Genomic DNA, 10,682 nt, shown 5'->3' with positions numbered 1-10,682 from the left:
TAGGGGCGGGCAGGCGCGGGTGGGATGGGGATACACTTTCCCGGGCGATGGAGGCCCGGGTCTCGGATAATCCGCGTTCTCCGCGAGTCCTCAGACCTGGCGGGCAGTTCCTCAAGTTAGGGAAGGGGTATCCCCAAGTGTTCGCGCAAAGGTTGCGAAAGGGCGCGGAGGGCAGGAGCGCTCAGTTCTCCCTTCCGCGACCGTACTCTTGGAGCGAGACCCAGGAGGTTCTCCCTGGACTTGGCGGTCCGGGGTCCGGCGGGTCACCTCGGGGGCGCGCCCGAGTGCAGCCCGCAGCCCGTGGTTAACCGGCGGTGTTTTCTTCTCCCTGGCTGGCTCTCGTCGGGGCGTCGCAGAGCAGACCTACGGCGAAGTGAACCAGCTGGGCGGTGTGTTCGTGAACGGCCGCCCCCTACCCAACGCCATCCGCCTGCGCATCGTGGAGCTGGCGCAGCTGGGCATCCGACCCTGTGACATCAGCCGGCAGCTGCGAGTCTCCCACGGCTGCGTGAGCAAGATCCTGGCTCGCTACAACGAGACCGGCTCCATCCTGCCCGGGGCAATCGGAGGCAGCAAGCCGAGAGTCACCACTCCCAACGTGGTCAAACACATCCGGGACTACAAACAGGGGGACCCCGGCATCTTCGCTTGGGAGATCCGTGACCGGTTGCTAGCCGACGGCGTCTGTGACAAGTACAACGTGCCCTCGGTGAGCTCCATTAGCCGCATCCTGCGGAACAAGATAGGCAGTCTGACGCAGCCCGGGCCGTATGAGTCCAGCAAGCAGCCGCCACCCCAGCCCGCACTACCGTACAACCCCATCTACCAGTATCCCTATCCCAGTCCTGTGTCGCCCACGGGCGCGAAGATGGGCGGCCACCCCGGGGTCCCCGGCTCGGCGGGCCATGTCAGCATCCCGAGGTCGTGGCCCTCGGCGCATTCGGTCAGCAATATCCTGGGCATCCGGACGCTGATGGAGCAAACAGGTCAGTCCGCCTCCCTCGCCCTGCCGGGGGACCACTCTGCCCGCCACCTCGACTGCTTCTGCCACTGGAGAGAGCTCGGGGCTGCCCCGGGAGGCTGGGAGGCTGGAACTTACTGTGGGAGCCCTCGGACATCTTGAATATTTTATGACAAATATGGAAAATATTTTCCAAACGGAAGAGCTGTTGCCGACATCGAATTCGGAGGCTTGAAATCTCGCTTTTCCAAACTTGCAAAAAGAATGCAAACCCCCTTGTCTCCAAATCTAAGCCAAACAAATTGCCCTGAGATTCTGAGACCTTTTTTTTTTTTTTTTTTTTTTTTTTTTTTTTTTTTTTTTTTTGCGCCCTTTATTTTTTTTTTTTTTTAGCTTTTGGGACCCTTGCTGTTCCCCAAGGATCTTGTCTCCCCCCCTTGGCCCAGAAAAGGGACCCAGCCTGTGGCGTGGCCTAGATCTCTAGCTGCTCTATAGCCTTGCAGGTTCTGGAGCTGGGTTTGTGGGTGCTGGCAACCTTAGACTGTAGCAACCACCACAAACACTCACTCTTCACCTGCGATTAAAACTCTACCAATTGTTGGTCATCTCTTGTGGATGAGAAAGAAAAAAGTTTGGGGAAACTTTGTTGTCTGGCTGAGGGGAGGGTGGGTTGGCCTAAACCACATCTCTTCAACTAGGCTTGGGTGGTGTTTGTTCTCTCCTGCTAGGTGATTTGGTAGGAGAGTAAGAAGCAAATTCATCTTAGTCTAGGGGTGAAAGAAACTGCCCTTAGTCCATGGGGTGAGCCTCTGAGGCCTGAACACTGCTTCTCGCAGTAGCTCTACCCAGTCTGGACCGGGTGGCCTGGTAGGGGTGGCTTGCTCAGGCTTGCCACATCTCTGGAACATTCTCTGGTTCCCTGTGCACACACCTCAGCCAGGAGCCACTGGGTGTCTGGGTAAGCAGGTGGATAGTTTCTTGGGAGATAGTTCAGGATCAAACTGTCCCCTTCAGATGCTTCGTGAGACACTGAAAAATATGCATTATTTTGTGAATTTCAACTTAGACCCTTCTGGATGTCACCTCTGCTTGGTGGGGTCGTGGCCCCAGGCCCAAAGTACTTCACAGGACACTGTTTCGTGGGAAGCGGGTCTCAGGCTAAAGGCAATGAGGAACAGGCCCTGAGCCCCTGAGCCTTCCTTGCCATTGCCTGCCCTGCTTAGAGGGAAAGCAGTGCCACTTCCACCTCCCACTGCCCAGGGAGCATTTGTTCACCCCAAGGGTTTGCTGGGACGCTGGCACTTGTGCTGGATGCCAGCCAGATGGTTGCGGGCGAGCTTAACTGTCTAGGCTGGAGGGCCACTTGGGACAGCACAGGGTGCCTGCCTTCTGACCCACCTTGTCTCCTCCGCAGGCGCCCTGGCTGGGAGTGAAGGCGCTACCTACTCCCCCAAGATGGAAGAGTGGGCCGGGGTGAATCGTACTCCCTTCCCTGCCACTCCTGTGGTGAACGGGCTTGAGAAGCCAGCCTTGGAGACGGACATTAAATACACCCAGGTAACCCCGAGGTGGAGGCAAGGAGATAGATGACCTCCACCAGGGGATAAGGGAGAGGAAGGATTGCGAGGTTTCCTGGAGAACTCGCGATTTTCTGTTCTTTTCGGGTTTGGAGAGGCTCCTTTCCGGGACATCTTTGCTAATAAAGGCAGTCTCCTGGACTGAAGATTCTCCTGGACTCCCTGGCCAAACTCCGACTTTCTAGCTTTTTATTACCTTTAATAACATTTGGGTAGATTAAAAAAAAATCACTTTGCCGCGGGGTCCTGGCTAGGAGAATGAAAGGCCAAGTCTTGCACATAAGATCGACTGGGTGGCGGTCAGGGAGGCTGTGGCGGGGCTGACGTATCTCTCCTCCGCAGTCTACCTCGGGGCTCTCAGCCGCCATGGGCGGCTTCCTCCCAGCCTGCGCCTACCCGACCTCCAACCAGCACAGCGTGTACAGCACGCCAGGCGGAGGCTACCTCGCCCCGGGCCCGCCTTGGCCACCAGCGCAGGGACCCCCGCTGGCGCCGCCCGGGGCTGGCGTCTCAGTGCACGGCGGGGAGCTCGCTGCAGCCATGGCCTTCAAGCATCCCAGCCGAGAAGGTGAGGGGCGCAGGAAGCAACAACTGACAGGGCGAGGAAGGGCTCCGGGAGCCTGGGGAAAAGAAAGAAGGAAGCGAGGGAGGGAAGGAGAAGGAGGAAGACTGGGCTTCGCGCTAAGCGTAAACCCTTTCCAAGTGTTCAGTCTGTAGCCTCTGGGAGCATCAACAGGTGCCCCTACTAGGGAACGCGAAGTCAGCCTGAAAACGGGACTACTGGGTTTGCATCTAGTTTCTGTCTTGACTACATTAGTGCCCGTTTCGGCCCTCAGTTTCGGTGTCTCTCAAAGGATCTAGAAGGCACCATCCACACTTGTTTCTGTGTGGTCAGAGAAGCCTTGCTTGCTGTGCAGCTGTCTTGGCCCTTGAACTGTAAGGGTGGGATCGGGCTTTCATCTGAATCCACACCTGGATCCTTCCAGTGGTAGCTGCTTCTCCGTTTCTTCTAGGCTTTTTTCCCCTTATAAATCAGATCCCAGTCTACCCCTCAGATTATTTTTCTTAAACATATTGGAAAGGAAAGGCCAGGGATTTAGCTCAGTGGCACTGTGCCTGCCTTGCAAGCGCAAGGTCCTGAGTTTGATCCCTGGAACCAGGGGAAAAAATTAAACATATTAGAAAGGAGTGTTTCAGTCACATGTCTCTCATTCTAGATTTTCTTGCACTCTGTGTTTTGGGGTTCTTTCTGAAGGCAGTATGACTGGGACTTCTGCATTACTTTTTCTCCCTCCTCCTGTGCTCCCTCTTCCTCAAATCTGTTCCCTAATAAACCCACCAGGAGATTTCAGGGATTTAATGGATGGTTAGCAGTGAGAGGGTCATCAGTTTACACTGCCCACTGGGTTCTGGTTTTCCCTTTACTTTTGGAAAAATTCACCTGCCTTTGAATTTCCAAATGTTTGGCTGGATTTGCTAATTTTGAAGCTGCCTGTGTTTAGATTGCTAGCACCAGGAGTTTGCAATTTCTTAGCTCCTGGGGTAGAAAGGTGGATAGGTGTTACGTCAAGAGGTTCCAGTCTCAGCAAAGAGGACTGGCAGGAAACCTGTAGGGTTTCCTGGGCTAGGGGGTTTCTGGATTATAGCAGAGTCTTTATTGGGGTACCTGACTGGCACCTGGGGAGGTGGTGGCAGGTGTCAGGGCAGGCAGGTGACAGGAGGGGCTTCCTTCTACAAAGTGCTACTTGCAAGTAGTCTTGATGAGGCCCACTGACAGGATCTTGGGGTAGTGTTGGGATTGAGGTGCTGTCCAGAGAAGTGACTTGCAGGAAAAATATCGTTTTTCTCTTTCTACTTTTCCTAGGAAACATATCCTGGGATATTAGGATAATGCTCACTTACCCAATTAGAGACAAATCCAAGAAAAGAAAGTTAATGAAAAATTGAGAATTAGAACTCCTTTAAAACTTGATTTAAAAGTAACAGTAATACCATTTGCTCCATTAGAGAAAAATCCAAGTAAAGGAATTTTTAAAACAGAGACAGCTCTTATTGGCCTCATACAGACTGGGTTCTTATCCTGGACCTTCCCTGCACACCTCCACACCCGGGCTATCTGCTGAAATAAAAAAACAAATGCGATTTGCCTCACTGCAGAATCACTTTACCGAACAAGCTCTTTTGAACTCAAATAATTTATCCATGAATTTAAATCATTTCTTCTGGGTTAATCCCAAAGAAAAGGAATCCTTAGAAAAAGGAAGGACCCACCCCACCATCTTCCTAGGGATGCAGTCATTTCCAAATTAGCCACTGGGTCCTGGGACATTTCAAATCCTACATTAGAAACAAATTAGGAAGGGTAGATGAGACCTAAAAGTAAAAGGTCAGTTCTTAATTTGTAATGGTTTATAGTTAATTCAGAAGGGAATGCAAGTTTAACTTTTGGATTTATTGGTGGCTGGTTTTCTTTAGTGAATACAGAAGCTTCCCTTTCCTAAATACAGAGCTGTTGAGCAGCTACATTCAAGTCCCCTTTATGATCAGGTCAGAGCTGTTTGCTGCTAGGAAACATTCCACCCATTTTCAAAATCCATAGCCATAATTGGCTAACTGGTTATAAATTAATATTTTAATGTCTGATCTTCACAGTTATCAAAAAGGTTCAGGTAAAGAATCATGGAATAACTCAGGCCCATCATTAATACCAAATTTTCAAGTTGACATGCAAGCATTTGTGTTCAAGGAATACAAAAACAATCATTCATTACATATCTACTTTCACAGCATGAGAATTACATACACAGTTGGTTTATGAATTTTTACTCTTCTTATGGGCAAAAAAACTGCAAAGACATTTTGTTCCTGGAACTAGTTTTTAAAAAGACAAAGTAAAGTGTAGAAATGATCATACTTTATTTTTAAACCAGTTCTTAAAAAATTAATATATTTAAATAACTCTACCCCATAAGTCAGGCTGCTATTATTACTTGTTGTTCAGTTCATAATAGTAGGAATGGCATTTCCTAAGTTTCTTTTCAGTAAAAAATACTTTTGATCATCTATCTAATGTATATATACAACACAAAAAATGATATCTATCCATCTAACTGTGCATCCTTTAAATTAGATGAACATCTAACAGTTTCTCCAAGAAAGCGTAATTGAATGTCAAATTAAGCATCACAACTGATCAATTTTTTCCTGGTAAAAGGAGAGGATCTGGTCACCTTCACGTTTCCTGAAAGGATCAGAGAAACAAGAAAGTCCACTTCTATCCAGATGTTTTTCCATGGCCAGGATAAACGCCCCCTCCCCAAAGTGACAGCTGCTATTTACCTCCTGCTTTCAGCACCCTCAGTGAAAGATTTGGAAATCAAATCTGTAAGATGTTGAATATGCACAAAGAAACTGCATTGTTTACATGTGTTAAAGATAACTTGCAGCTTTGTTCCCCATATCTCTGCTGGGGGATTAGTTCTTAGAGGATCCTAAAAATGAATTTTGTCAGATATCATCAGGTCGCTGACATTCGAGAGTCCTAGGACCCCGCTGCCAGTCTGGGGCTTATTTGACCCAGCCCTGGGCTAACTTTTGTTCACAGAAATCCCAGCCCTGAGGTTTAAAAAATATCCCTGCCCCCAGTTCAGTGAACTGTGGAACCCCGAGGCTCAGGCTCCTGGGGCCAAAGACACTCACCTGGGGTCCCTTGGGAGGGAGGAGGGATGGAATCCTCTGCCAGCCCCATGTTTATTTTTAACCACTGCTTTATTTCTCACTTATCTCTAAGGGAGCCTAGATGGACTGAGAAACATCCCCTCCTCGACTTTCTGAGTAGGTCCATACTTTAAAGTGTGTGTGCTGGGTGGAAAGAGAAGGTCTTTCTCTGTCCTTGGCTGGGCAGTCATACCGTTTAGGAAGGAGCGCTGAGAGGTAGCTGAGGGCTAGCGGTAGAGTTGCTCTGTTCTGAAAATATCCTAAGATTTCTTTACAAATCTATGCGAATGTAGATGTGTGCATGCCTGACACCCCCGCTTTCCCTGCAGGTTCTGCAGTCACAGCAAGCTGGTCTGGGGCTGGGAGGAGGACAGCTGCAGGGGAAAACGCGGAGCTCCGGGTCACCCCAATGGAGGCGCCCCACGTTAGCCCTTTAGTGCAGTATTTTTTGGGGGGTAAGACAGCGAATTGAAAACAGGCCCTGTAAGGTAAAAACAACGTGTGCTCCGGGTGCTGGAGAACCGGAGCTGCCTTGATCTGCAGAGGGAAAGAGGGTTGAGAAATCCTGGCGTCACTTTCTGGCTTCCAGTAGCACAACTTGGGCCCCTTCCCGAAACCCCAAATAACAGAGCAGCAGGCAGAACACCGCCTGACCTGGCAAAGTCCCGGTCACTTAATCCGATGCCCAAGGGCCTAGGATGAGGTAATGAGCGGTCTGTCTGGGGGCCCTTGACCTCGGGGAAACAGGAAGACTATTGCTTGCCACAGCAATTCTCAGAGACCCTTTCTTATAGGTGTCTGAGCAGGCAGCAGGGCTAGGTTCGATCTAACTCCCCGCCAAACCGAAGCCTCGGCCCTTAGCCCGCACCTCTATACCCGAACCCGCTCCGGTGACTTGCCGAGCGCGGGGTCCCGGGGACGCCTGTGTTCACCACCTGAGCTAGACGCGCAATGGCCCCGGGGAGACGCAGGTGACACCTCCTGAGGAAGGGAAGGCGGTGCCTCTGGGCCTGGAGCTCGTGGTCCCTGCGCCCCACAAAGCGCTCCGGGGATGAAGGCCGGTGTCGCCGGGAGGTGATCAATGACGCCCTGTGCTCCTTCCAGCAGGCTCCGACCGGAAACCCCTTAGCCCCGGCAGCAAGGCCGCGGATGCCCTTAGTAGCTTGCACGGACTGTCGCTCCCGGCCACCTCCTCCTAGGGCCACTTGCCCTTGTCCCGTTGGAATGCGGAGGGGATGGGCTGAGGACTCGAACACCTGAGGACCCTTGGATCCAAGCACCGGAGGATCCGTGGATAAGAGGACCCGCGGAGCCACGGACCCAAGGAGGACCCGCGAATTTGAGGACCTGAGGAACCATGAAGTGGCATAAGGAGGAGTGGGCGAGGCAGATAGCGCCCCTTCCCAGCCCCGTGGCCGCACGTCTTCCGTGGTGCTCCCTGTTCCTTAGCCTTCCTGAACTTTGGCTGCAGACTCTTGGGCACTGACATAGCCCTTCTTTAGGTGTGGTCTTCCTACTCTGCCAGCCTCAAATTCCCCTTTGTCCTCCTTTGTTCTTCTTTCTCCCTCTTCTCATCCCCACCCTCCTTTCCTCAGTTTCCTTTTCCTTCTTCCCTCCCTTCCAGCCCACCTTCTTTTCCTCCCCTCCCTCACCGTCCTTCCTCTCTCCATCCCTCAGGGTGGCAGAAGCCCTCAGTCTCACTGTCAGAGCCAAGCTTTGGTTCCCCTGTCCCTGCCCCCCTAATCTGGAAAAGCCGGCTCACTCTCCAGACAGCCCCTTCCGTGTGTTCCCCCCTTCCTCCAGCTCTGAGGGGAGCAGCAGAAGCAGACAGAGAAATCACAGCCTTTATCTTATATTTTTGTAATGACAAACACAACATTGATGAACTGTCTTCTCTCTTTGGTGCACTGTTTGGCAATCTTGTATTTTCTCAGTGCCTGGGCTGTACTTCTCTTTGCTCTTGAGCTGATGTCACTCCATATAAGATGAGGTGTGCGTCATTGGGGGACACTAAGACTGGTGTCTTGGACACCTTTCCTCCTCCACCCCAACACTGGGAATCTGACAGTTGGTAAGTGCATCAGTGTGACTTTGGGTGCAGCCCAGGTGTTAATTGAGACTACAGATCACTTCTGGGTACCAAGGTTCATTTGGAGCCTTTGGTTTGTAAGGGATAGGGGGTTAAAAAGCCAGAAAATGTCTCCTAGAGCCAGACACGTGGGCTGTTCAACCATGTCAAGTTTAGGAGCGGTATCAGTGGGACCCCAAGTAAAGGCAATTTTGTAGTTACGAAAATATGGCTGATGAGACTCAGAAGTCACCTGGCTGCCTTTGAATAAAGGAAAGCATCTGAAACTCTAGTGGTGAGGATGAGCGAGTCTGTCAGTGTCCTGGTATGTCCTTACAGGAAGCTCTCCTGTCCTTCGGTCTTCTCATGAGCACTTACAGCCCAGGTTGGGCAGCAGGTGGAAGAGAAAAGGAAAGTGGATGGCATTTGTGATGGGATGGGTAGCTTAGTGTGTCCAGCAGCTCTCTCCTCCCTTCCCAGCTTGGCCCTGGGGACTGAGGTTGAGAGCTTCTATGCAGAAATCCTCCTAAAATGAAGTTAATTCTAATAGGAGCAAAGTGAGCCAAAGGCAGTGGGTGACAGTGGAGAGCTTTCCCAGAACATTGCTTGCATTCTGAAGGCTAAAGGAAACTCTCAGGTTACCAAATAATTCAGAGGTTTTTAACTACAAAGGAGTTCCTGGGTGACTGATTTCTTTTCATGCTTTGGCTTTCTGGAACTGATGGAAGAGATTTCAAATGGACCAATTGGTATTACTGCCTGCAAGTGGAGATTTGGAGCCATCCAGGGAACCCGTGGGATGTAGTTGCCACCACACCTCTGTGCAATTGAAGACACCAGTCATAAAACAGACTGTTTTGTCCCAAAGATTTTCTCCTCAGGTTTTCAGTTTCTTGTTTTATAAGACAAAAGTTCCACATAGGTAGGAGCTGTGAAGGTAGAGATTTGTTTCCTTTCTAGACCATGCACATAGCCAGGTGTGAATAACAGGGCTTGGGTATGGAACCTGGATATCACCATCACTTGAGAGTCAAGATGGGGATGTGGCAGCCTTCTCTGTGCCAGTCTTCTGTGTACCCTGCAGAAGCTGGCTGTAGTGACCACAGGAATAAGGTGAACAAGTCCCTGCGCTCCCAGCTTATCCTGTGTACTTAGGTGACTTTGACACACTCCAGCGTGCTTATGGACATTCGAATTTGTCTCCTTGCTGCTTGAGAAGCACTGGCTGGGTTAGGCCAGGAAGAAGCATCATAACCCTTTCTGGAGGAGTGGGGAGTATTTATACCACCAGGTCCGACCACTTCCCAACTTCCCACTTTTGTGTTCAGGACTTTGAGGGTTAAAGGGGAAATGCAGACTTGAGAAATGCATCCCAGGGTAGTGAAGGTGCCTGTGCTTCAAGTGCCACCTGCAGTGGGAGGTGATTTCTAGTCTGTCCCCTGATGTTCCCATGTCCATGGCTACAAGTGAAACTTGTAGCTTATGTGCCTTAACTTATGTGGCTCTGAGTACAGCTGGCTGTGAGTCATGGGAGATCCAGAGGGCCATGGAGAGTTCCAGCAAACCTGGCTGAAAGTCTCACACTGCTGCCTGTGACAGGACTGTGGCCTGCCTGAGCCTCTGTGTCCCACCTTCAGCCTGTACCTGGCAGTGACCTGGCTTGCAGGGAGCCTGGTGCTGCTTTCACTCTCTCTAGCTGGTTTTGTGTAGCTGGGTTGAGGCTCAGTGCTATAGTGCTTGCCTAGCGTGAAGCCCTGGGACCCTGCCCCAGCACCACACACACACACACACACACACACACACACACACTCACACACCATACATGGGTTAGGGAAATCATTTCTAACGGTGCCGAGGGATCCAGCATTTAAATAGTTTTCAAAAGCTCACAGTGAATGATAGTGTCATGTACATGATGAGCGCAGGCAGTACAGATTCATCCTGACATTGTCCTGTACTCTGTCAAATTTGAGAATCATTCCTCCAAGGCCATTTGTCATTTTACTAGCACATGCTTTTTATTTTTAAATTTAAGAATAATGGAAAAAATAGACATATCTAAGAGAAAATTAAAGACAGCTCTCTGATGGTTTGGAGAGAGACTATCACTTAAAGTATTGAGGCATCAAAATGGAAAGTGAAAGTTTCCTCCTGGTCTCCTGTCTGTCCTAAAGGTGAATGCCACAGTGATCTGTTGTGAGCCCTCTGGCAGAGCATAAACATGAGGTGTAACCTGTGTGCTGCTTCAAGTGCACACCACAGGGCTGTGTGGGGCACACGGGCGTGGCCTGCCCATAGGGCCTCTGCAGGTCATGGCTTTGGCCCCATGGCATTCATTTTCTTCTCTGGAATGGATGCA

At 50.7% G+C, this 10,682-nt stretch overlaps 1 protein-coding gene across 1 annotated transcript in view; it reads left to right on the top strand.

Moving 5' to 3' along the window:
- Pax1 (paired box 1) overlaps window positions 1-7,454 on the top strand; it is a 10,785-nt gene extending 3,331 nt beyond the window's left edge. Inside the window, exons 3-6 of the mRNA XM_033761010.1 lie at window positions 95-986; window positions 2,376-2,518; window positions 2,881-3,106; window positions 7,363-7,454. Coding sequence (XP_033616901.1) covers window positions 95-986; window positions 2,376-2,518; window positions 2,881-3,106; window positions 7,363-7,454 — 1,353 coding nt within the window. The remainder of the gene's footprint in view (window positions 1-94; window positions 987-2,375; window positions 2,519-2,880; window positions 3,107-7,362) is intronic.
- The last annotated feature ends 3,228 nt before the right edge of the window (window positions 7,455-10,682 follow it).

This window comes from Fukomys damarensis, unplaced genomic scaffold, assembly GCF_012274545.1.
Source record: "Fukomys damarensis isolate Sample0158 unplaced genomic scaffold, DMR_v1.0_HiC HiC_scaffold_7, whole genome shotgun sequence".
Taxonomy (NCBI): Eukaryota; Metazoa; Chordata; class Mammalia; order Rodentia; family Bathyergidae; genus Fukomys; species Fukomys damarensis.
The sequence above is the reverse complement of the archived record's forward strand: the minus strand, read 5'-3'. Positions and strand labels throughout refer to the sequence as shown.